This window comes from Tachysurus vachellii, chromosome 16 (genome assembly GCF_030014155.1).
Source record: "Tachysurus vachellii isolate PV-2020 chromosome 16, HZAU_Pvac_v1, whole genome shotgun sequence".
Classification (NCBI taxonomy): Eukaryota; Metazoa; Chordata; class Actinopteri; order Siluriformes; family Bagridae; genus Tachysurus; species Tachysurus vachellii.
The window spans coordinates 2,349,042-2,376,691 of NC_083475.1; the positions used below are offsets into that span (position 1 = coordinate 2,349,042).

Below are 27,650 nucleotides of genomic sequence, written 5' to 3' on the forward strand. Positions count from 1 at the left end.
CAGAAAAGTAGGGAAGACAAGAGGAGGGTGTTAGACATACATTTACGAAGAACTATATAGAGATTATATATTTGAAGATAAACATTTTGTAGCAAAATATTTTTGACTATTAATTTCACGCAACAAAAATAATGACTTCATTATTTAATTGTATTCATGTATTTTATTTTTTCTATATGTATTCAATATATTTATGCAAGACATTTTAGAACCCTTATAAAATATAATTTTAAGTATCCAGTAAAATAGCTATAACTGTAAATCATGAGAAAAATGTAAATCATATTACAATAATAAGCAAATAATAAATCACACAAACCGTAAAATCACAACCAATTGAAACTACATTATACAACAGTTAGTTGTGGAACATTAATTTGATTAGAAGAGTTCTGACATTTAGTATAACATCACTGGAAAATTAATTACCCAGAGCATAAAGTGTGACTTATAGTGAGTCTCCTATGGGCTTCATCAGATAAACTCCTCAGATAAATTCCAATCCTATCAGGTGAGAAATCCACCAATGTCCTGAAATGTCCACTGACTGGGTTCAGTTGAAGTTCATGTGGGTTTTCACCTGCTGCTCCAAATAATCCATCAGTTTTTTTGGGATTGATGTCCAGGGAATTTATCCAGGGATCAGAGGTCATTATACACTCAGTGTAGAATTGTGTTTAGTCCGATTCATTGTGCACGTACACATACTTCTCACATCTCAGTTTGTTTAAAGTGTTAGAACTAAATGAGTTCTAACAAAATAATGAGTAGATCTTTACCCATCACATTACTGTTCTAATCCAATCACGGAAGCTTTTTTAAATAACAAACACTACTGTGTCATTTAGATCTTGTTCTACATTTATATTTAAGTGCAGACTTTAAGAACAAACTCAGGTGAATTTTACAGGAATGACAGAAGACACAATGTTCATTAACAATCACTCTCATGAACTCATTTGTGACTTTTTGTAGACTGTCTGAATCCCTGTTTTCTGCCTTCACATGAATTTTACATCAACACACTTTACTGAACACAAAACAGCATTAAAGAGAATTGTAAGAAAATTTCACATTAAAAGAATAAAGTGACATTTTCTAATCTGGTAATCTGATATTTATTAAAAATAAAGAAAATGTTCAAACTAAGGATAATGAGGTTGAACTTTTATTAAAAGGTCATTACTCAGCTCAGCGTCTGTAGTTTGTAATGTGTATCATCCTTAAGATCAGACAGCAGCTTCTTTCCTGAGACTCCTAGATTATTATCAGACAGATCCAGGTGTCTCAGGTGTGAGGGGTTTGATCTCAGAGCTGAAGTCAGAGCAGCACAGCCTTCATCTGAGACAGCACACTTACGCAACCTGTAGAGAGACACAATGACCCACTCTTCACTGGGTGTACACAGGAAATTTCTAGAATTTCTCTAGAAAGCTCACTAGTGGAGCATAGGACCACAAACATTTTACAGATGTTCTTCAATTTTGTAGGGGGTCTGGGCTCATGGATGGCCTAGTCAATTTGTTGCTATCCTGTTCCATGCGTATGTATTTATGTTTTGTGATCTCACGTGTTTGTCCCACTTGATCTATAGCCTGTTCTCACCTCTATACACCTGCACCTTATGTTTCACTAATTACCTCCCCAATTTATACTGCTGAGTCCTTCTTGTTGTTTGTCGTTACTTACCTGATGTTCTCTGTTATGACTTTGGTTTTTGTATTTTGTTTTATATTTTAGTTGTTTTGTTTTTCCCTAGTGTTTTCCTGTCTCTGTTGATTTTTATTTTTTTCAATAAACCCCTGTCTGTCATCTAGCCTTGTATTAGAGTTTGGATTTTATCCCTGCTGGAGTTACCCTTTTCTGACAGTCTGGGCTCATGTCCCCAGGAAGAATTCAATTCTGATGACTTTTGAGTATTCATTGATTAGTTCATTATCTTTAATATCTTTAATTATCTTTAATGTAAAAAACATTAATGTAAGTATGTGCTGCAGATCATTTTATTAACGTTTACATTGTAAATTACTGTAAAATGTTTTTTCAACTTTTTTAGCTAACACAATAAAAAAATCTACACAAACTTTAAATACACAACTAGTATTTTTATATTTTAGTATTTTAACACAGTGATAAGTTATTGTCTGGTAGTTTCCTTTCCTCAGTCCTCAGCTACAATGTTGTGTTATTAATTATGTGCACCATAAAATATCTGCTCTGTGTTTACAACAGTCATTGTGTATTATTTATTCTATTTTCTTTTTTATTATTCTATTTTATTTTATGTTTAAATCACAGACACAATACTTTTCTCTGCTTCACATCTCGACAAAATCTCTGTTTTAATCCGAGTTCACATGAACAGATTTTTCTTGAGAAGATCAGACTGTCAGTAATCAGACCTAAAACAGGGTCAGACTCTAATTAGTTTTTGGAAAAGTTGTTAGTTAATTGGTGTATTTTTTAAACCCAGACTGTGAAAGTGTAAATGGTTTATTCAGTATTGACAAGAACAACTGTGACTGTGTTTTATTTATACAGAATGTGTTTATCTATTATTACGACCTGGATGAAGATTAGACCATGATTTACCATTAATGTTTTAATACATGATCTTACCTCAGTGTCTCCAGTTTACAGTGAGGATTCTTCAGTACAGCAGAAAGAATCTTCACTCCTGAGCCACCTAGTTTATTATAGGACAGATCCAGGTATCTCAGGTGTGAGGGGTTTGATCTCAGAGCTGAAGTCAGAGCAGCACAGTCTTCATCTGAGACACCACACTTACACAACCTGTAGAGAGACACAATGACACACTCTTCAATGGTTGTACACAGGTAGGTTTGAAGAGTTGAACAATTCATCTTCCTGGGACACAATCTGTCTGATCATGATGGATGACTTGTTCTAAAACTTCACTCAGTCTGTTGGCCAAAACCTTGGAGAGTAATTTATAATCTCCGAATAACAAACTCAGCAGTCTCCAGTTTTTAATATCATTTAGGTCAGGTGAAGGTTCCCCTTCAGAGAGGGCTTTTAGTACTGGGGGAATATTGTTACTCTCTTGTGGTCCTCACTAAAGCTGGATCATGTTGATAGACTTGTGTTTCTAACAAAAACCTTGACAACACAAATGTATAGTACAAATTCTGACATGTATAGTATAGGTTTAGTTCATTCACCTCTGAATCATTCTGTTTTCTACAGTGGAGTCTTATTACAATTTAATTTTATTATAACAGTTAGTGTAAAACAGACCCACTTGTACACTGAACAGAGTTTTACATGTTCTTATATTATAATACAGAGAACTTCTTTATTTCTCTTCTGTTTATTATACGTTTTCCAGATTTGGCTGTATAATATTCATAAGTAAAATTGAAATAAACTCTTGATGATCATTTTAACCATCATTACACAGCACTACTGCCCAATTCTGTATTCTGAAAGTGTGAGCTTATCAGAGACTCGTTTAATTTTACTTTCCAAGTTCTATTTATTTCCATCATTTCCATGTCAGTGCTGCTTTTAAACCCTGCAGCTCACACAGTACATTTAGTTTGTGTCCCAGCTCCAGTTTGTGTGATTAGTTCCAATGTTTTAGTAAATTTCACAGTAATTTCAGACACACTGCAGTCACATCAGAGTCTGTGAGAAATCATCAGTGTGCAGTGAAAAGAAACAATCTTCCTCCTAAGGACACTGATGATGAACCTAAAACTTCTGCATAAGTCTCACTATTAGAGAATGTGTCTTACTGAGGAGCAGGTCAAGTGATTCTCAGAGAGGTGATCTTACCTCAGTGTCTCCAGTTTACAGTGAGGATTCTCCAGTACATCAGAGAGAATCTTCACTCCTGAGTCTCCTAGTTTATTATAGGACAGATTCAGGTGTCTCAGGTGTGAGGGGTTTGATCTCAGAACTGAAGTCAGAGCAGCACAGGTTTCATCTGAGACACCACAACCCCACAACCTGAAGAGAGACACAATGACACACTCTTCATCAACAGATTTTTATTATATAAAGTATAATTAACAGTGAACAAAACATTACTGTCAGATTGTGAACAGTAAGTGCGCCTGGGTAAAACAGGGTGGGCACAGTTTTGAGAAGAAATTCAAAATCAGCGGTCACTCAAAATAATGAGCTGTGAAGAAAAAAAATCTTACATGACTGTAAAAAGAGGACAATGAGCTGAATGAGATCTGTTCATTTATCAGTTGTTTATGTAACACACACACTCACACACACACACACACCAGACACTTAACATAGTGTACATGATATTTAAAATCTATCAGGTCAAACACAGGACATTTTTTTTAAATTACACATATAGTCCATGATAACTAGATTTGTAAAGTTCGTCGCGACAAACTTTGATGTTGGCTTTGACGATGCAAGTATTCGCAAAGGCCGGTGCTTTTTTGAGGCGAGTGGACATAAGGGTCAGTGTTACTTTTGGAAGCAAGAAGACAGAAAGCTAGGGTTCCAAAACATTTGGAGGTAAGTGGAGACGAGCATGTGACGTCATCTGAATACTCTTGAAGAAGTTCCCCACATTCGGCTGAGTGTTTTAATATGTCCATGTTGTGCTAATTATTTTAGTATATAGTAATATGCGAGCCGCATATTAAAGCTTGTCGAGCCGCAGGAGGCTCGCAAGCCGCGCAATGAGTAACACTGGTCTACAACATATCCGAATTTGGTGCATGTGGCTCGAAAGCCCTACGAGGAGTTACTCTTGATAAATTTTTGTCTAAGCTTAAGTAGGAAAACAGAATGTTGGCTTCTACAAAGACACAACACTGTATATAACTGCTGCTTTTAGTGAGTTATTGTGAGTCTCAGAGAGATGATCTTACCTCAGTGTCTCCACTTTACAGTGAAGATTCTTCAGTCCAGCAGAGAGACTCTTCTCTCCTGAGACTCCTAGTTTATTCCCAGACAGATCCAGTGTTTTCACAGTCAGATGAAGTTCTCTCAGTTTGGAGGTTTCTGATCTGAGTGCTGAGACCAGAGATGACCAACTTTTTACTCCAAGTGAATCACAGCTGATACTAAATGAAATAAAATAAAACAATGCACTCACACTAGTGAGTAGTGAAGTTTTGTCCGGCACAATAGTACTAATGTTGCTTTGCAAGCACCATTAACTAGACCGGTACATTTCCTGAAGAAAATGTGAATGGTGCTTGCATGTGGCAAGTTCCCCTCATCGTGCTGAGTGTTTTGATATATGACATGTCCATGTTGTGCAAAATTTAGGATTTCGCTTATTTTGGGGGCGGGGCTACATGTGACGTCACGTGACGTCACCAAAACACACGTGAGGCACTTCCCCTCATTGGGCTGAGTGTTTTGATATATGACACGTTCATGTTGTGCAAAATTAAAAAATACCCTGGGGGGCCAATACTTTTGGACAAACGTGTATTGACTGGGGGCCAATACTTGTGGAATCATTGGATTGATAGTGTGGAGTTGATAGTTACATGTATTGAGAGTCTCCTTTACATCTACAGAGAGAACAAAAGAATTTTAAGAATTTCCCATTCAAGTCTATGGGAAAAAAACCCTTTGAGCTTCCGTATCGGGAATTTCCGGAATTCCGATAGCCTATATAAGTCTATTTTTGGGGGCGGGGCTACACGTGACGTCACGTGACGTTACCAAAACATGCGTGAGGCAGTTCCCCTCATCGGTCTGAGTGTTTTGATATATGACATGTCCATGTTGTGCAAAATTTTTGATTCCGCTCATTTTGTGGGCGGGGCTACACGTGACGTCATCAGAATACCCGCGAGCAAGTTCCCCTCATTGTTCTGAATGTTTTTATATGTCACATGTCCATGTTGTGCTAACTTTTTCATTCATTCATCTTCTACCGCTTATCCGAACTACCTCGGGTCACGGGGAGCCTTTGCCTATCTCAGGCGTCATCGGGCATCAAGGCAGGATACACCCTGGACGGAGTGCCAACCCATCGCAGGGCACAAACACACTCTGCTAACTTTTTGATTTCGCTAATTTTGGGGGCGGGGCTACACGTGACGTCATGTGACGTGACCAAAACACGGTTGAGGCAGTTCCCCTCATCGTGCTGAGTGTTTTGGTATGTCACATGTCCATGTTGTGCTAAATTTTTGATTTTGCTAATTTTGGGGGCGGGGCTATACTTGACGTCAGTTCCCCTCATCGTGCTGAGTGTTTTGATATATGACATGTCCATGTTGTGATAACTTTTGGATTTCGCTCATTTTGGAGGCCGGGCTACACGTGACGTACGGGAAGTACCGGTACTTGGATCGCTTATAAAAGTCATAGCACACCTCTCCTCAATGAGCCGGTCAATTTGTCACGTCATTTATGGGTCTAGGACAAAAGCTGTGGCACAAGTTACATGCCGAATTTTTGTCTGGAAGAGTATGCAGGATAGTAATAATGTTGCTTTAGCAAGCACCATTAATAATAAGTATGCAAGAGAACAATAATGTGCTTTGCAAGCACATTAATAATAACTAGAACGGACATTTCCTGAAGAAAATGTGAATGTGCTTGCACGTGGCAAGTTCCACTCATCGTGTCACATGTCCATGTTGTGCTAACTTTTTGATTTCACTCATTTTGGGGGCGGGGCTACACGTGACGTCAGTTGCCCTCATCGTACTGAGTGTTTTGATATATGACATGTCCATGTTCTGCTAACTTTTTGATATCGCTCATTTTGGGGGCGGGGCTACATGTGACGTCATCAGAATACCCGCAAGCAAGAGGAAGAGTATGCAGGATAGTAAGAATGTTGCTTTGCAAGCACATTAATAAGTATGCAGGATAACAAGAATGTGCTTTGCAAGCACCATTAATTACAGGAAAAAAACACTATGACATGTACTTCATCAATTGTACACAGGGCGGCAGAAACCACGAACAGTGTTACACTGGGACAATTAGCATACAGAGCAAGATGAGCTCATAATCAGTGTTACTGGAGAATGAGCAACCATTGTCCTGCGTCGCTGATTCCTCAGGAATATTTCTGATATTTTCAGGTTAGTTACACACTTTTTATGTGACTACAGATGTTTCTAAGCTAATATGAATCCCCAGTGATGTGTTCTCTGTAAGCTAAAAGTATGTCAAATGTGTAAACAGTTAAAGTTTAACAGTACACAAGACGTCCCCATATTGTTTATTTTATTTGTTCCTTATGGCTCCGGGGCATTTGTGGGTTATTTCAGTGCGTGTGGAAAACAGCTGTGTGTGTAGTACAATGTTAATGTGAATGTACAGCGTAAGACCAGTTACGGCTGCGGCCTTGTTTATGGGCACACGCGCGTTAATATTACAATGATACAGATTCAAGTTATGAGACAGATGTGTTTATTATTGAAGTTTGTGTTCTTATAGAGTAAATGTAATACAGTTTAACTGCAAATGGGATTTATTCTGTTGTAAAAGTGAACACTTACAAAATGTAGTTATTACAAAAATACTCTTTTGGATAAAAGGACAAAGATGTAAGGTGTTTAAAGGAAAAAGGGTAAACATGATTGATGTTAGACCAAAAATGGGATTTATAGGGAAAATGTTGGTTTTTGGTTTCATACAAATGTTTATAAGTTAATGTTTGTAAAATATGTGAGTATACATTTATGTGAAAACAAACCTTTGAAGACTATAACGCATCATGTTATCCAAATGTGGATATAACTTGTGCTTCAATACAAAGCAGACAAAAACAACAGAAAATGATTCATGATTGCAGATGCAAAGTTGAAATGAAGTTAAAAATAAAGATAATCCGTGTTAATGGAGAATGAGCAACCGTTGTCCTGTGTCGCTGATTTCTCAGGAATATTTCTGATATTTTCACTTTCAGGATTATCTATATATCTCCCAGTGGGGACCTACCCGGGACCCGCTATAAAACCTTAAAGTTTTAATCCCTCAAAATCACCATATCTGGCCATATAATTGTGCCATGGAAATTTAAAAGTGTTAGGTGATAAAACTCACTCAGATCACTCATAATGACCTACTCTATGCTCACAATAAAGATCAAATAATTCTGCTTTGGAATTCTGAAGTAATTTTCATTCAAACTAGATATTTCTGTCTATTTTATTTAACCAGAATCCGATTTTGATCCATTAAAAAATGAACATTTTGAGATGTTAGTTGCTCAAACCAAATCAGATCACTTAAGAATGCCCTCCTCTATGCTCACAATAAACTAAATAAATCTAAACAATTTTACTGGAGGATTTTGAAGTAATAGATCTTCAGACTCACTGTCTATGTTTCAATATAATTGACATTTTGATTCATTCCAAAATTTGATTGATTTTTGCTTGGACAGTTTAATTGTTAGTTGATCAAAGTCAGATCATTTCATAATGGCCTATTCTATGGTCACTATAATGATCAAGCAATTTTACTGTGGAAATTTGCTCTTTACATTTTTGCCAGGAGGCACATTTAATCCATGATAAAATAGATATTTCAAATTGTTAGTTGATCAAACTGAATCAGTTCACTTTATATTGAGATACGTCATGCTCACAGTAAAGACAAAATAATTCTACTGTGGAAATTTAAAGTTATTTTCATTCAAAGTTACATTGTCTGTAATCCATTATATTACAGACATTAATTACATTTAAAATGTTATTTTGTCACATACATAAACATACACAGTATGACGTAGTGAAATGTGTTTTACGACTGTTCCTTATTTTAGTAAAGCAGAAGTACTGTATATGGAAAATAGCAAAATGGGTAGAAGTACAGAATTACAGAGAAAAATTAAAATGTAGATACAATTAAGATGTAGATACAGTAAAAAACAAATGAATTAAAAATAATTCTGTACAATGAGCAGTGAATGGGATGGAATATGGATGAGGTGGTTATATGTAATTTACATATATACAGGCATTACATATATAATTCTACTATTTAACTTTAATCCATAATAAAAGGTTTGATTAATCTTTATGTTAAGCATAGATTAGGTCATCCAGAAGTGTTATGAGTCAGTTTGATCAACAATCAATGTGAATTTTATATATACATTTATATATATATATATAATACATTACTACAATAGAAAAGACGTGTTATTTGTGTAGTAACAGTGTTTAGCTCAGGAGTTATTGACTCAGGAAACTCCAATATGTGACCAACTTCCTGCTCCTTCAGTTCTCTCCAGCGCTGGAAAGCTGATCCTATATTAACACGTCCTACTTCTTACCTTATCGTATATGTAATAAAAACACTGTCAATAATAATCGTACGTAATTCAAAGCATTTGTGTGTAAATTTTAATTTAGTTGTGCGTAATTTAAAACTATTTTACGTAATTATGTTTTTTGCGGAGTTGGATTCCTAAAATTTACGGCCACGACAGTTTACAGATACGAGATTTTGTGTGTTTGTTCAAATACAACTCCAAAATGTACGACTATGACAGTTTACACACACAACGCTTGTTTTCACAACACCTCTTTTTCACACACGAAGTGCGGTCTGCGAAACAACTGTCAAAATACGTCATCACGTTCACAGGCATTATTATCCGAGGGAAGATGAATCGATTCCACGAAGTGCGCATGCGCCCCGCCCTCTTTTAAACCACTGGCGCCGAAATGGCGGATCAGCAGCCAAGCGCCCACTCATCGTCTCAGGTAAGTTGGTTTTACCGTCCGAATTTGGAAGGAAAAACCAACTTACCTGAGACAATGAGTGTGCGCTTGGCTGCTGATCCGCCATTGTTAGCACACTTTAAAATAATGGTAAATTTACACACAAATGTTTTGAATTACGTACGATTATTATTGACAGTGTTTTTATTCCATAATCGTAAGCCTTTTTTGTTTTGATTTTTGTTTATTATCGGCCCGACTCAGTTTTCTGAAGCGTTTCTCAAAAATATGGAGACCCTCCCTGCTGAAAAATCCAGCATAAACCAGCATGAATTCCAGGCTGGTTTTTACTGGTTCATGCTGGTATAGTGCTGGTATAGCTGGGTGGCCAGCATAGTCATGGTGTTATCAAGCAAAACGGGGCTGGTGTAGCTGGTTAACCAGTATGATCTTTCTGGAATGAGCTTTATGGGAACAACCTTTATTTTTGCTTGTGTATGTTTCTATGTAACACATTAATATAAGATTAAAAGACAATATATTGGAATATATTTAATTATAAGTGTGTTATTTCTTTTGCTCCTTCTTTTGAATAAAGAACTGAAATAACAAAGCTCAACAAGTTTTGAATAACAAAGAATAAAATCATTTAAAAATCGTTCGTTAGGGATTAAAGTGTCTCCACAAATTAAATATAGTAATACCAACAAATGATGACTTCTCGGGCTCCATGAGGGAAGCAGCATATAAATCATACAGAATGATGGTTTTTGAAATATATATATATATATATATATATATATATATATATATATATATATATATATATATATATATATATATACATACGTATATATATATATATATATATATATATATATATATATATATATATATATATATATATATATATATGTAGTTCCTGCACTTTCCAAAAATAAATCTCGCAATGTTTTCGACTACATTATATACCTTACAGTGTTTATCGAAATTAGTATAAGTGCACGTGTTCCAGATCATCTTGTTTTTGCCACCGTAATTAGGATTTTGTTTTGGTGTAAATAAAAAGCTTACGCTTCTACACGACGAATCTGCTGATCACTGGGAATCAGAATGTTTGCATACGTGAGGTACCTGGATGACAGCTGCATGGACCCTAATCTAAAGTACGAAATGTTAGACTAATGAATGTTGCAGCTCAGCAGCCTGTTGAAGATAAATCACTGCTCAGGTGATCAAAACCTCCATCACCTAAAGCTCTTTACAGAAATGCAGCAACCCAAATGATCAGAAGCAATTATTAATTTTTTTATTAAAGAAAATAAATTATTTTCTTATTTCTAAACTTCTACTACACTCTGTAGTTCAGTGGTCATTTTACACATCAAATGAGTGTGATGAAAAATGACTAAACACGGTATAGAAACTGCTTTGCTCAAGGTCACAAATGATCCCCTGATGGCTGCTAATACTGATCTCATAGCTATTCTGGTTCTGGAAACATTTTTATAATAATAATAATAATAACAACAACAACTATATATAACGTCTTGTTCTTGTTCTTGTTCTTCTTCTTCTTATTATTATTATTATTATTATTATTATTATTATTATTATTATTATGTAATACTGTAACAGTAGAACAGTTATATTCAGATTTACTTACATTGCTTTACTGGATTCTGCAATCACAGGCATCATCTTCAGAACAACATCTTCTGTTATCTTATCTGTACTGAAATATTTACTCAGATCAAACTCATCCAGCTCCTGTGCTGATGTCAGTAACACAAACACCAGTGCAGACAGCTGTGAAGAAGAAAGTTCACTTTGTTTTCCAGATTTCAGGTAGTGTTGGATTTCCTCCACTAGAGAATTATCACCCAGTTCATTCAGACAGTGGAACAGATTGATGGATTTCTCTGAAGGAAGATCTTCACTTATCTTCCGCTTAATGTACTGAACTGTTTCCTTTATGCTCTGTGAGCTACTTCCTGTCTGTGTTACTAAAACATGTAAGAGTTTCTGATTGCATTCCAGTGAAAGACCTACAAGAAAGCGAAGGAAAAGATCCAGATGTCCAGTCTGACTTTCTAAAGCCTGATCTACAGCAATCTTGTGTACATCTGAGATTGTATTTTTTTTCATCCACCTGTTAGAGTACTGATTCGGTTTAAGAACATTTCTCTTCTCCTTCATGAAGGTCATGTGCACATGCAGAGCTGCGAGATGCTCCTGAATGCTCAGATGAACAAAGCAGTACACTTTTCTCTGGTGAAGCCCAAACTCCTGTTTGAAGATCTGAGTACACACACCTGAGTACACTGCTGCTTCTCTCACATCAATACCACACTCTCTCAGGTCTTCATCATAGAAGATCAGGTTCCCTCTCTTCAGCTGCTGAAAAGCCAGTTGTCCCAGTTTAAGAATCATTTTTTCATCACTCTCCTGCTTCTTTGAGTATTTTTCTCTTATGATGTTTGTCTGAATGATGAGGAAGTGTGTGTACATTTGAGTCAGAGTCTTGGGGATGTCTCCACTCTCTGCTTCACAAAACATTCTCTCTAGAACAGTGGCTGAAATCCAGCAGAAGACTGGGATGTGACACATGATGTAGAGGCTTCTTAATGACTTCAGGTGTGTGATGATGTTATTGGCCAGGCTCTGATCACTGATCCTCTTCCTGAAGTACTCCTCCTTCTGCGGGTCATTGAACCCTCGTACCACTATGACTCGATCCACACACTCAGGGGGGATTTGATCAGCTGCTGCAGGTCTGGAGGTGATCCAGATGAGAGCAGAGGGAAGCAGATTCCCTTTGATCAGGTTTATCAGCAGCACAGGCACTGATGCTGATTCAGTTACATCACACACTCTCACTGTGTTCTGGAAATCTAGAGGAAAACGACACTCGTCCAATCCGTCAAAAATGAACAGAACCTTTTCCAAATTGAACATTTCTGTTTCTTTTGTTTCCTTAAAAAAGTCATGAAGGAGCTCAATGAGACTCAATGAGAGTTTCTGGTCCTTCAAGTTCAGCTCTCTGAAAGGAAGTGGAAATATTAGTTGGATGTTCTGATTTGCTTTCCCTTCAGCCCAGTCCAGAATGAACTTCCGCACAAAGACTGTTTTTCCGATGCCAGCGACTCCCTTTGTCAGCACAGTTCTGATGGGTTTGTCTTGTTCAGATAAAGGCTTAAAGATGTCATTGCATTTGATTGGTGCTCCCCCTGTTGTTCTTCTCCAGGACTCTGCCTCCATCTGTCTCACCTCATGTTCATTATTGACTTCTCCACTGTCTCCCTCTGTGATGTAGAGCTCTGTGTAGATCTCATTCAGGAGTGTTCGGGGTCCCAGGTTTATTATCACTTCATTCATCAGATTTAATTTGAACTTTTTGTGGAATTCATTTACAGCAGCAGATTCTGTGTCGTGCCTGTGATATTGTGAAGCAGAAAGATGATGTGAAACATGCACTTCAATTATTGATAACTTTTTTCTGACTGGTCACCACAGATAGTTTTTTTATGATGTTCTCACTTTGTGCTTGCCTTCATCTACTTTTTGATTTTTTTTATAATCTAATCACCTTCTAGTAAATAGCAACAGAGAGGATTATAATACCAGAACAGTCATTGTAACAATCCATTCAATTAAATTTTAATTTAATCTTTCAACAATTGGCATTGTCTCACATTCATTTTGGTTTTGATCTTACCTTGTATCTGTGATTTTTGCTTCTGTTCTGTCTACTGTCTTCTGTAGAACACTGTCAACAAACGGTGTAGCTGATCATGTTCATGTCTTAAACTCTAAACTTTAGACTTAATTTTACACCGTGCCTAATACCTATTACCATGTGGCTAAAAATATTATGAAAGTGGAGAAAAAAATTAGGTGAAACTTCTCTCATTTTAACTCTAGTTATTTTATGTTTATATCTATTTGTCTGTTAGGGATGTGACTGAATCCATCACTCTGAATATATAGGTAATGTGTTCTAAACAGATACAAATAGTGATATAGTTTTTAAGAAATCTTGTCAGAAAGGTTCCATCACACATAGGGACAATTTATGTTCACTAATCCACCTACTGGCATGTGTTTGGGAGGTGGGAGGAAACTGGAGAACCTGAAGGAAACCTAGGGGGTTTTTACACCTGGTCACTTCATGCGTTGTCTGTGATCAGATAGCTATCCGATGGTAAAAAGACTAGGTCTAAATGCCCTCCAAAACGGTTTCGAGACGGATATAAATCCGATCACTCAAACCACTTCAGGAGGTGGTCTGGGACGCATTTCAGATGAAACTGGACAGGTGTAAATGAATGTGGTTGTTCAAGCCACATACGTCAGCATTATACTCCTCCCAAACGGACTTACGTCACTCACAGGTGACTCGCGAGTCGTGCATCGCACCAGAAACAAATATGTTTTCCCACCAGCGCTGGCTCCGATCTTTCACCCAGGTGTCTCGTTGGGTCTTAAAATGCACTGCTGCCGCCAGCGAAAATGCAGCAAACAGTAAATGCTGTTTTTTGTAGCAACCGCATACACCAAAGCATGTTCCATGTCAATTACCCCAGAAATGAGGTAAAATATATTTGCATATTGGGCGGGACCCTGGAACTATGAGGCAACAACTTGGATTTCATCAAAATAGCATTTATTTAATAATAAAAATACATTTCTGTCAGTCTACAGATATTTATTTTCCTATTATACTATTAAAATTGGTGCTAATTTCTGTGTAGCACAGCCTTTAAAGGAAAACTCCAGACAAGATGAGGTTCAGTGGTTAAGGCTTCGGGTTACTGATCAGAAGGTCGGGGTTCAAGCCCACAAGCTGCTTAGACATCAATGTTGGGTACTTCATGAAGGCCCTTAACCTCACCTGCTCCAGGGGTGCCGCACTATGGCTGACCCTGCTCTCAGACCTCAGGCTCATAATAACCTGCAATAGGCAAAAACTTAAAGCATTTCACTGCATGTTGTACTCTGTATGTGTATGTGACAATTTGAATTTGATGTGAAAATCTAAAACATATCCACTGAGCGTTTTAAATATTCCTGTTCATGTCTTACAGTGACCACACAGCAGCTCTGTAGATTCCCTGAGTGAATTCTGGTGTAACAGAAGTATAAAATTCTGATGGCTTGGTATCCTGTCACTGACTAAATGATGCTAAGCAGTGGTATATCCTGCAATGACCAAACATACTACAAAAAACTATTTTGTCTCTTAAGCCACACTTACAAAATGCATGAATTTCAATTCAAGTGACATTTGTTTGAAACATTCCACAAGTAAACATTTCAAGTCAATCAGTTCAAATAAACTTAAACGTAAAATAGACTTAAATTAAGGTTTTGGTGACTAATTTTAGACACTTAATTTTGGCTTCATTAAAGATCATAATCATTTAGTTTTATTTAACTGTAGTGTGTTGTATTGTCTGTCTGCACTGTCTCTTTGTCATACACTGTTTTTTTGGTTATACTGTACACATACACATAACTTACTTTTTAGTCCTTATCTCTTTGTTGCTGTATATAGCTCTGTGTTTTATTCACCACCGTGATACTAGAGGAACAGTAATTCATTTCACCCTGTAATACGTCAGCTCTATGTGGCTGAATTGACCATGAAAGCTTTTTGACTTGACTTGAATTAGCACAGAAGACTAAAGAGTGCTATGTGGCTAGACTAACACTTTCAAATGGTGTAATTCTAGAAGATTTTTATGGCTTGGTCTCTTGTCAATGGCTAAATGATTCTGAATAACTGCCTAACTTTCAATAACCAAATACACTTACCCCAAAAAGTATTTGGACACTTAAACCACACATACAAACACATGAATTTCACTGCATTAAATAACATCATGTCAAAACAAGTGCCATTTATTTTAGTTACTGTGGTTTAGTATTTAGTTTGTCATTAGTTTCTCTAGATACATTTGCCTTTAAGTACCACTTTTGCAGTGACATTAACAATAAAGAGAAATTACCTGTGTAGAAGTGAGGCGTCTCCATCATTAAAATCCATAAGCGCAAGCATTGACTGATCACTTTTCATGGAGATACAGCTGGGTGCTGGTGATTCTGATCTCTTTCCCTTGAGTTTACTGCACAACAATAAAGACCATAATTTATTTTTTTTTACGCTATTTACTGTTTTTAAATAACTTCATTTTACTTAGAATGTGCATTTTTTTCTGCTAAGTAGTGACTAAAATTTTAAATTATTCTTTTCATTTGGATAATGAAATTGAAAGTATGAAAGTAATAATTTAGATGTGAATATTTAATGACTATAACACATGGATGTTTAGGTTACCAGATGTTTGATGGTGTAGAAACATTATCTGTGTCCAGATCAAGAGGCTCCATCATTGAAAATTAGTAAAATCTGCACAAACACACAGATGGAATGGATCACACTCCTAAAAAACACACAAACAAATGTGCAATTATATTATCAAATTAATTTCCATATTGTTATCCTTAAAAAAATACTGCTTATTGATTGTTTCATTAAACAAAAATATATAATCTTGTGTTCATGTAGCACAATGAGTGAGTTGTTTATTGGAATAGAATTGTTGAAAAGAGGTTCAAGGTTGTTCAGCACTGGATGGCAACCTTACGGTTACATGAAGTCTCCTGCGATTTAAAAAGTGGAAAAAAAATAAATCCCACTGTAGATAGTTAACCCTTATATGAGTCACTGCCTGCGTGCTGGAGTTGTGACACTATTGAGTGATCAATATACACACCTCACGTTCTTATCACCATATTCAGTCCTTTATAATGATTAGGGTCACAGTGAATATGGAGCCAAACCGGTAAACACACACACACGCACACACACGCACACACACACATGCACACACACATGCATACAAAAGTGACATTGCAAGAAAAAGCATCACAAGCAATTTAAAGTAGTGAAAACACCACTGTGCTGCTCCTGACTGACACCAAGCATTACTTTAAAAGAAGACTAACAAATTAAGCCCTGACTCCAAGAGCTCAGGTGTGTTGTGATTGGCCTGGATTGAGTTCTGTTAGAGCCTGGCTCCTTTACTCGTTATGCAGATATCCCAACCTGCAAAAAGTATTTTCAGGGTGGTATTCCGAAGACCCCACCACCACCACCACCACCCCCAAATAAAAGAAAGGAGGACCAGGATATTACATTTCACCAAAGAACATGACTTTACTTGTATACCGAAATAGAGTTAGATATCACAGAACAATGAATGAATAAAATAACTATTTGTTATTTTCTATAACTACATGTAGACCTAGGCCTATTTCCTTTACTTTGTTGCTGCTTGCTTTGCAGATTTGAGCAACTTTCCAGAAACTTCAACCTCATAGCACTCTGTGTCACTGAATTTGTTTATCTTGCAATACATCAGATTCACAAGTGTTTGGTGAGACATCTGACTCCTAAATTCTGTCTTGATGTGATGCACAATGCTGAATGCCCTTTCCACATCACAGTTAGAATTTGGCAGCACCAGTAGCACCTTAATCAGCTGACAGATCTCCCTGAATCTCAACTGCCCTGAGCTCACAGATCTTACTTTGGACAGCTTCCCCCAGAACTCATCGACTGGTAAATTCTTGTAATTTGGCACCAGTGCTTCCAGGTTAGTTGAGACATAATCCAGGATTTCTAAATGGAGTTGGTCTCTGGCATCTGCCTTCATCGTATTTGGAAATCTCTCTGCCAAAGTCAAAATTTGCTCTGGTTTCACATCATCTTGGTTCTCTGGATTGACCACTGCCAGATTTGTCAAAATTTGGTCTCTCATTCGTAACTTTTCCTTTGCTTTTTAAAGCTCCTGACATATAATGCTCTGATCTTTGAAGAATTGCTTTATCTTGTGAGTGGAGAGTGCTTCCTCACTTAGAAAATGCCTCCTTGTCAAGAACCCAACAAAAAGTTCTTCATCTGGACAGTGAATTTCAGGGCAATTTCAGTTCTCTCAATACCTTTGGCACAATAAATCTGCTTGCTATGTCATGGAGGAGTTCTTCCACACTGTCCTTTAACTTAAATAGAACTGGTGCCTTGTTTTGAAAAATCAAATTAAATTTATAAAAGCACTGTGTGACATTGTAGAGAAAACAAGTGTAAAGTTTCATAGTGGTGTCTGTCAACCACTTCTGAAAGTCACAGGACCTCTGATTCTCAATATGTGACTCAAAATAAGACTTAAAGGCTGGCCATTGGTTGAGCAGATGGTACAAACCTTTTCACAAAAAAAAAAGCCAACGTGTTGGACAGTGCTTTTGTACTCTCTGCTGGGCTACATTGCAAAAGTCCTGAAACTGCTTAGTCTTCTCTTCTTTTTGAACTTTTCTCAAAGTAGTAGTAGAGGTCAATTATCAATTCCTCAGGTGACATTGAGAGCTCTTTTGCAGCAGTTTTGACACATGTGTTAACCAAGAGACTTGGACAGCCAACACTGTATATACAGTATAAGGTGCCTGGGCTTTCACTCTTGATAAGACAGAGTTGTTTTTACCAATCATGACATTGCAGTTGTCACTGCTGAATCCTACACAATTAGACCATTCAAGGCCTTTTTCATGCATGGATGATGGAATGCAGAATGCAGAAATATGTTGGCAGCTTTGGCATCATATTCATCGCATTGTAAACAACTGTTAACTAATGAACATTATTGTAAAGTGTTACCCACTCATTTTCTACCGCGTGTCCAAACTACCTCGGGTCACGGGGAGCCTGTGCCTATCTCAGGCGTCATCGGGCATCGAGGCAGGATACACCCTGGACGGAGTGCCAACCCATCGCAGGGCACACACACACTCTCATTCACTCACGCAATCACACACTACGGACAATTTTCCAGAGATGCCAATCAACCTACCATGCATGTCTTTGGACCGGGGGAGGAAACCGGAGTACCCGGAGGAAACCCCCGAGGCAAGGGGAGAACATGCAAACTCCACACACACAAGGCGGAGGCGGGAATCGAACCCCCAACCCTGGAGGTGTGTGGCGAACGTGCTAACCACTAAGCCACCGTGCCCCCAAGTGTTACCCAATTATTTGTTAATTATATTAAAATATGTAGATGACTTTTACTATTTATATAAGCTGCTTATACTATTTATGTAAACTGCTTTTATTTATATTCCATTACAACTTTAAACAGGTCTATAAGGAGTTTGATGTTTTCATGTAGCCTTGGCAACCACCCGGCCTGAAAAATCTGCACATGAGCAGAAACGTGTTGAAGTCACGTCAACACGTGTTTTACAATCATTTACCCCGCCATGGGCAATGCTGAAGTCACTGTTACAAACTGTACAGCGTGCATCAGTATGTTTAACGCTTATAAGACAGGGGGACACTTTCGTGTAGTCTGGTTTAAATTGTGTCTTATACTGTGGTTTTTTGGGGCTCTCTCCCTCTGCCATGGGCCATGATGGTGTAAAATGTGTCTTATACTGTGGTTTTTTGGGGCTCTCTCCCTCTGCCATGGGCCATGATGGTGTAAAATGTGTCTTATACTGTGGTTTTTTGGGGCTCTCTCCCTCTGCCATGGGCCATGATGGTGTAAAATGTGTCTTATACTGTGTTTTTTGGGGCTCTCTCCCTCTGCCATGGGCCATGATGGTGTAAAATGTGTCTTATACTGTGGTATTTTGGGGCCCTCTCTCAGTCTGCCATGGGCCATGATGGTGTAAAATGTGTCTTATATTGTTTTTTTTTTGGGGCACTCGCCCTCTGCCATGGACCATTGCCCCTTTTCCACCAAAAAGAACCGGGTGCTGGTTCATGAGCTAGCACTGGTGCTGGTTCAAAGTTGGTTCTACTGGCGAACCTTCTAAGAACCGGTTTGCCTTTCCACTGGCTTTTTTTTTTTTTATTAATGCACAAAGACAAACACAAAATACACATTTTGTTCAATGCCATACAAACAAGAGGTATCAGTCATATTGGCTGCCAGAAAAGAGAAGAAAAGAAAGGAAAAAAGTTACAAAAAATTGAATTCTTTTAAAACATAACATGTTTTCTGAGCTTTTTTGTTTTTTACTTTTTCCAAAAGATTACTGTATAACTTGAAATCATTTATAAAATGAGACAGATTTGGTTTACAAAGGGCCCACTTTGTTTTGTGTATATGGTACTTTCCTAATATAATAACTAGTTGTATAATATATTGTACATTATTTTCAAAATTATCTCCCTCAAAATAAAAAAAAACATCACATACACCAATTTCTACCACACAACCCAATTTTCTACTAATATAATTTTCCATATCCTTCCAAAAAAGTCTTGAATAGATACAATGATAAAACAAATGCAAAATTGTTTCTTTTTCCTGACCACAAAATTCGCAAGCATAAGAAATATTAAGCTTAAATCTTTCCAAAACATGTTTTACAGGATAAATCCTATGTAGAATTTTGTGCCTTTCCACCGGCTAGACAGCATCACAGAGCCGAGTCTGACGTCACTGTATACGTGTCACGTGTCCCAGCAACGTTAGCGCAGCAGCGACAAACACACACATCAACAATGGTGGATGTTGCTTTACTGTTAATGCTCATGGCTTTGTGAACCTACATTAACATCCAAACGCAGCGAATCCAACGTGTACGTGCAGCTCCATGTAATCTGTATAAACGGAGGTTGTTATCGAGAAAGTACATAACGTTATTTTATCATTAACACAGAAAAACGTTAGCCTTAGCATGTAGCTACTTACTATCATGTGTGCTGATAATGTATCATATTGCGGTAAATTAAAAGTGTATTAAACATTAGTATACTTAAGGTACATTATCAAATGCGCTAACAGTAGCCCCGCCCACAGCCCCGCCCACAGCCCCTGACACAAGCGGTTCTTAAGTCTAGACCAGCAACGTTTTGGTGCTACTTAAGAACCACTTTTCCTGGTTCAGAGCCGGTGCTTTGGCTGTCGAAAAAGAACGAACTGGTTCTAAATTAGGCTCCGAACCAACACTCAAACTGCCTCGGTGGAAAAGGAGTCCATGCTGGTGTAAAATGTGTCTTATACTGTGTTTTTTTGGGGCTCTCTCCCTCTGTCATGGGCCATGATGGCGCTCCTGTTCCTAGATACACTGATTAATTCGGTTCGGGAGAAGAGATAAAAGCCCCGCCCACACTGACAATTGATTGGTTGACTTACCGAAACAGGCCAATCAGGATGCTCTCTGTCTTACATGCGCTTAATGAGGCACACTAGCACACACACACAAGGTCTCTCGCTCCCCCTCCCTCTCTGTCGCGCATGCGCGCTCTTGCTCGCTCGCTCTAGATTCCGGGAGATTGTAACTAATTTGCGGGTATCAGGGAGCCGCTATCAATATGAGGAGACTCCCGGAACATCCGGGACACTTGGGATGTCTGGTTATGGGTAACCAGGATTTACTTTTTTTCCCCAGGTATTAAATTTGAAAATGTTTTAATTCCTGACAGGTTGAATTTTCTCGACTTAGATTTAGATTCACTCCATACACCTGTTTACAGAATAAATACACTTTCAGAGAGCAAAATGTAAAGAAATCTATGTTAAAAACACATTATGTCAGTATACTATAGTGATTTTCTACAAACATTCTGTATGTTTTGTTCATGAGCAACTGAAGAGAGGAGACTGAAAGGACTGCATACAAACCTGTTTAAACCTGTTTTACAGGTAAGCTTGTACTCTACCTCACACACAGCTGATTTTACACGGGTTTTATTTACAATATATCTGTGTTCTTCTTATATAAAGTCATTTATAATAAAGACTTAACTCACCTTTAGTCAACGGTCCTTGTTGTGTGACATTAATACCTCCGTTTCTGTCCTATTTTCTTGACTTTTCCAATCGCTCCACAAAATGTAGTTGAGGCTGAGAGAAAAACTCTTTCACTTTAGGAAGGAGGAGTCGTGTGTTTGTCTGATCACAACAGGTGATGTGTTGTTTGGGAATGAGTCGACTCTTTGAATCGGCTCTTTGGCTGAACGTTGAGAGCTGACTCGCAAATCTCTCTAAAAAGGAGACTGTGGTAAAGTTTTGCATTCACATATTCAGATTTTTCTCTTTAATATCTTTAGTACAGTAGGTTCAAAATGGGTACAAATTGTGTATTATTGCTATACAAAACCATAACAACTGTTATCATCCTTTAATTCATTTCAGGGGCGGTTCTAGGATTTCATCTTTAGGGGGTTTTTGCCCTCAGTGAGAATTTAAAACAAGAAGAGTTTTATATAATGTATTATATGACTACATAATAAGCCAAAAGTTATGGTATTATTTAAAATGGCAAAAGTGGACACCAAAATGTTATGCATGATGTAATGATGCCAGTCTTCAATCAAATCAGTTTATGTATGTGTGCATTATCTACAGTGTGTCCAATGAATGAAGACCAAATCAATCAATTTTATTTTTATTTAATATTGAATTGATTGTTTGCATTTATATTTTGTTTGTGCTATCAACTCTGGTAATAAGAATAGTGAAATTTTACTGGTATAACTGATTTATTTTTAAATGTCACCACAGTACTGTACAGTATATGTACTACCGCCACACACAAATCTGTGTACATTAAGTTCACTACTAAACTGTAGCAGAAACATGCAGTAGTAGTACAACTTTTTATTACTGTACCTCCAACAAACTTTTACTTGTGGGATGATATTAAATACAGTACATCCTCAAAATAAATACATTTTAAAAGAAATGTCTCTAATTAAATAATGAAAACTACTATGGTGGGCTTATAGAAATATGTTTTCATTTGAAAAACATGCTTTTGTGGGAGAAACAGACACAAAACACAACTTTGCAAACATTTTGAACACAAATAGCATAACATTGTACAACTCATCAGTGCCAAATTCCCTGGATTTGTGAAAATTCTTTGCAGTTAATTTTTAGATGGTACTATTAAGCTGTATCTCCTATCTTTCATGGAGGCAAAACGGTCAATACATTTGTCCTTATCAATGGAATTAAATACATCTCTTTCAACTCACGTTGCCTCTCTGTCTTCGTCTTCTCCTCTATCTACATTTGTGTCTCTGTTTTGTCTCTCTAAGGCTTCACAGTCGGCCTCTCTGTCCCTTTCTTCCCTTTTTTCACGTCATTCTGCTTCTCTTCGTCTCCAAGTATGATGAAACATGATATAGTATTAGCATGTCAAGTGTACAGACACCATATAAAAAATTACTTTCCTATCTATTACTTCTCATTATTAGCCAATTTAATATCCATTAAAAGTAAAAGCAAGGGTAGACACACACACTTTCACTTATCCTGGGATGAGGGGCTAAGTTTTGACACCCTAACACCTTTTATTATTTTAAATGATTATTTTATACTTCAATCAAATAAAAAACACTGAAAGCATTGCTGCAGGGCAGGCTAACAAGGTAAAAAAAATATAAAATACCTTCTATAACCGTCTTTGCGGCTTTCCGCCGATTAACGTTATAGATCAGGGGTGTCAAACCCAGGCCCTAACTCTAATTATATTTGGCCCACGAGATCATATCAAATGTACATTACAGCTGGCTAGCCGCATGCTCCGCTAATACTACAAATCCCAGAATGTCTTGCCACTGTATTGATGCGTAGTCACGAACAGCAAGCGCCCCTCATTCTCTGTTGACAGTCGTTAACAACCATGTTACAGTCACATCGGGCAAGTTAACTCCACCCTCCACAAAAATGGCCAAACGAAAGATGGACAATAGGAGCTTTCAAGACAGGAGGGAGGCAGATTATCTGTTCACGAACGTAAAGGACAGACCTGTTTGTCTTGTGTGCTAACGGAGCTAACGTGTCTGTAACGAAAGAATATAACATAAGAAGACACTATGAAACGAAACATTATGAGAAATATAAGGACCTGGATGTAAAGCAGAAGCTCCAGAAGGCGGAGGAGATGAAAAAAACTCTGTTTTCCTGTCAGACTATGTTCATGAAAGCAAAATCAAAAAGTGAAGCTGCTGTAAAGGCGAGCTTTATTGTGGCAGCAGAGACAGCTAAATCTGCCCGGCCCTTTAATGAGGGAGAGTTTGTCAAAAAGTGTATGGTCAAAGTTTGCGAAATGAACACCACTGATGTGTCTTTTATTTCAAATTTAATTTCTTATTAAGAAATATTCGTAATATCAAGCTCTGGTTGTTCCAAATCCCGTGTTTAAGCAAAACTAAAGTTTGTTTCCATATGAAAAAGGTTGAACTTTACACATCAGTTGCAGTTCATTTTTCAATAAATATTCAGTTTGGCCTGTGACTTTATCTCAGTTTTATATTTTGGCCCACTGTGAATTTGAGTTTGACACCCATGTTATAGATAAATGCCTCCAGCTCTGACTGCGCATGCATGCTGTGCGTGCCTGTGCTTCTCAGTTCAAATAAAGCAGGGGCGGGGCCTGAAACAGGTCGTGACAATGCGCTGGCTGGTCCTCGGCGCGCAAACCGTGGATTTTTGAAAGCACTTTGAAACGGTGAGTGTAAAGATTCTAATATATTGAAATCTTTCTGACAATAAATGATTACCATAAAACTGATGTTAGTTAAATGTTAATAAGTTAACTTAGTGTAAATGTGACGATTGATGCTATTTTTTTTCTTTCTAATTTTCTGTCTGTTCTGTTCACAGTAACATGAGCTATTTCTGTCAGGTCACACTTAATAACGTTAGCCAGTGACAACGTTTGAATTTCGCTTGTGGAAGTTTTTTTTTTTCTCCCCCCTATTGGTTCATATAAGTGTGTATGCATGTACACGTGCTTGTTGCTAACAGTAGCTTATGTCTCAGGTGTGTTTTTTGTTGGTTCATATAAGCGTGTGTAAGTTATGCATGCTCGTTAGATGCTAGCATATGTCTCAGGTGTATTAAAATAACCGTTCAAAAATGTGTTTCTTTTGAAAGTTGTATTATTTTTTGTTTGTTTGTAGTAGCAACTTAAACTGTTTAAAAGATTTTATAAGTATAAGGTATATTATATATACTGTATATAATAAGGTATATAAGGTACTGTATATATATACCTTACTATATAAGGTATATGACACTGTATACCTACACTGTAAGTACAGTGTCATTAGCAGATGGCCAGATAGCAATTACGTTTGGGCCACATGTGGGTATTATCTGGCACATATGGCCTAGATGTGGCGTGGCTATACAGATATGGGCCAAATTGTGGCCATATTTGTTTTGCCATAACTTTAAAATCTGTGGGAAATGCTCTCTTGGTTCACAACTCATTTTTAGGTATATGGCCCAGATAACAACGAACACATGAGAACCATATGTGGTTGAGCTATGGCACACAGTGAGAAACACCGACTTGTGGTAAACATTTGGCTTATACTTGGAAAAACACAGGAATCCTGAAATCAAGTGCGGCAGACATCCACCGTTCCACACCTCAGGTTGCTATGCATCTTCCCTCCTATTGGTGGAGTGAGACTACGGCGCGAATTTGACTGAGACTCGGGCAGCGGGCGGCATTTCTGCTTTCCTCACGACTGTGTAGGCTACGTTCAGGTAAGTGATTGGCACTTTACAGTCATATAATTGAAATATTCAGCATTATGTGTCAATATTGCATGTTATTAAGCGTTTAGTTATTAGTTTAATTGAGGAAGGGGTCAAATTAGCTAATATTTTCCTCAGTTTAATAAAAGTTTAATGTACGCTAGTACGCTGGTTTGCCGTTTTAAATTCCGATGTTTTTGGCTATAAATCAACAGCACTTAAGTAAAGTTGGCACATATTCACAGATTGTAGTTTCCCCGAGTCAATAACTCCTGAGCTAAACGCTGTTACTACACAAATAACACCTTTATTCTATCGTAGTAATGTAGAGAGGCAGCTACAACCCAATTTTCCTCAAAATCAGCTTTCCTCCGTGGTGGACAAAATACACAAGTCTCTATGTGCGAACCAAGGGACCGTCTGCAAAGTGCAAAACCCGAAAAGCTAATACTAAAAACAGTCAACTTGGGAGAAATGTCAAATTGTATAATTTTTATGTTTTTTTTTTTTTTTTTTTTTTTTTTTATATTAAAGTATTTCCCCCAAAAGTAAAACATATTTACCCCAAATAAGTGTTGTAGTATAACTATCAGGACAACTATGATGTGTGAGATGAATTTGGTGACAGTACGGTGTATTACGGTGGTTATTGACTTTTTTAGTATTCGCTTTTTGGGATTTGCACTTTGCAGACGGTTTCTTGGAATCTGTCTCATGCACTGAATGTCATGCATGTCTTTTTTAAAGCAGAATACATCCAGTGTTTTTAGCCAGCAATTTTAACTGGTTGGTGAAAAAGTATTCTAAAAATATATTCTAAAAACAAAATCTAAATAATTTGTCATAAGAAATTATCGTATTATTATGGCTCACATATTGAAAAATACAATTTGCAATTCCTTTCGAAAATATACTGGAAACATTTTTTTTTTTTGGTCAATCAGAGGTGCTTAATTATTGCAATTAAAATATTAAAGGAAATAATTTATATTAAATGATTTTTTTCCCCCATTATCCTCCAACTCTAACTTCTTTATTGCAGGTTCAGTCAGGCAGAATCCCCTTACTGCAAAAGCCTCAAATGCGAATGAAGAAACACAAGGCCCAACAAAACACTGCAGACCCTCATTGGGCCCATCAAAACCACGTCAAAACGTCCCTGCACATCAAAACTCAATTTCTCAATTCAAGTTCTCTGTACAAGTTACTCAGATTTTTTTGGATTTTTTTTCTGTGATTTTTATTACTCTGAGTTGAATACTGTACATTCTTAAATGTATTCTTATGTTTACTCTTAAAGCTGTAATTATTTAAACACTTGTTTTGAAGTAAATTGTTTTGAGTACATTTGTTGTTGAGTGTTTCATTCACCTTTAAGTTAATAAGATTTTACATACTGTCAGCTGCATGTGGGGCACATATGGGCCGTTAGATTTTAACAGAACTCAACCATACTAAAATTGCATATAAGGCTCACATATGGGCCACATTAAATTGTATTATTTGTCTCATGTTTGGTGGGGTTATGGCACTCCTTTGGTTCAGTTATTTAAAAAAAGAGGTGTGCCATATTTGGGCCACATAAAATTACATTTGGCTCATGCTTGGTGGACTTATGACACTGCTTTGGTTCAGTTTTGGCAAAGGAGATGTGGGCCATATCTGGGCCGACAAACACAAATTAATCTGGGCCACAGCTCAGCTGTTTATCTGGCCCAAATCTGGGCCAAAGGAAATTTCCTGACTGGGTGTTCATTAACGTTTTACAGTGTGATTTTGCTAATCTAAACGTTTTCTTATGCTCTGTTTTCACAGGTTCTTTTGAAGATGCATTGAAGTGAAGGTTTTGTGATTTTTATATGTGAAGCATGGCTCCAGTTTTAATTATTTTCCAGTTTAATGACTATCGGCATATTGTTGAATACTGTGTGTTCGTGTTCCTCAAACATTTTTCAATAGTTAATTACCATCAGGGGGGCACGGTGGCTTAGTGGTTAGCACGTTCGCACCTCCAGGGTCGGGGTTCGATTCCCGCCTCCACCTTGAGTGTGTGGAGTTTGCATGTTCTCCCCGTGCCTCGGGGGTTCCTCCCCCGGTCCAAAGACATGCATGGTAGGTTGATTGGCATCTCTGGAAAATTGTCCCTAGTGTGTGATTGTGTGAGTGAATGAGAGTGTGTGTGTGTGTGTGCGCCCTGCGATGGGTTGGCACTCCATCCAGGGTGTATCCTGCCTTGATGCCCAAAGACGCCTGAGATAGGCACAGGCTCCCCGTGACCCGAGGTAGTTTGGATAAGCGGTAGAAGATGAATGAATGAATGAATGAATAATTACCATCAGGGCTAAGCTAGCATCAGAAGCCATGCCTGTCTTTTTGTTCTCAAGATGATCTTTGGACAGATTCTTGTTCCAATTGTCCAGTCACTGCAGTATGT

General features: G+C 37.5%; 1 protein-coding gene across 1 annotated transcript; it reads right to left on the minus strand.

Annotated features, from left to right (window-relative positions):
• Positions 1-243: 243 nt before the first annotated feature.
• On the minus strand, positions 244-21,754 carry LOC132858843 (NLR family CARD domain-containing protein 3-like). The gene is made up of 9 exons (XM_060889361.1): positions 21,469-21,754; positions 15,988-16,093; positions 15,659-15,775; positions 13,366-13,416; positions 11,314-13,083; positions 4,866-5,060; positions 3,799-3,972; positions 2,620-2,793; positions 244-1,364 (listed from the first exon to the last, which is right to left on the minus strand). Exons 2-9 carry the CDS (start codon positions 16,041-16,043, stop codon positions 1,187-1,189), a joined length of 2,715 nt encoding a protein of 904 aa, XP_060745344.1. The 5' UTR covers positions 16,044-16,093; positions 21,469-21,754; the 3' UTR covers positions 244-1,186.
• Between the last annotated feature and the right edge of the window lie 5,896 nt (positions 21,755-27,650).

Bases quoted from the DNA above. Each gene is read 5' to 3' on its own strand.
- LOC132858843 (XM_060889361.1), bottom strand. From the start codon at position 16,043: ATGATGGAGCCTCTTGATCTGGACACAGATAATGTTTCTACACCATCA. The intron at 3,973-4,865 runs GTAAGATCATCT...GTCTCTCTTCAG, and splicing joins TGTAAAGTGGAGACACTGAG to GTTGTGGGGTTGTGGTGTCT. The intron at 1,365-2,619 runs GTAAGATCATGT...GTCTCTCTACAG, and splicing joins TGTAAACTGGAGACACTGAG to GTTGCGTAAGTGTGCTGTCT.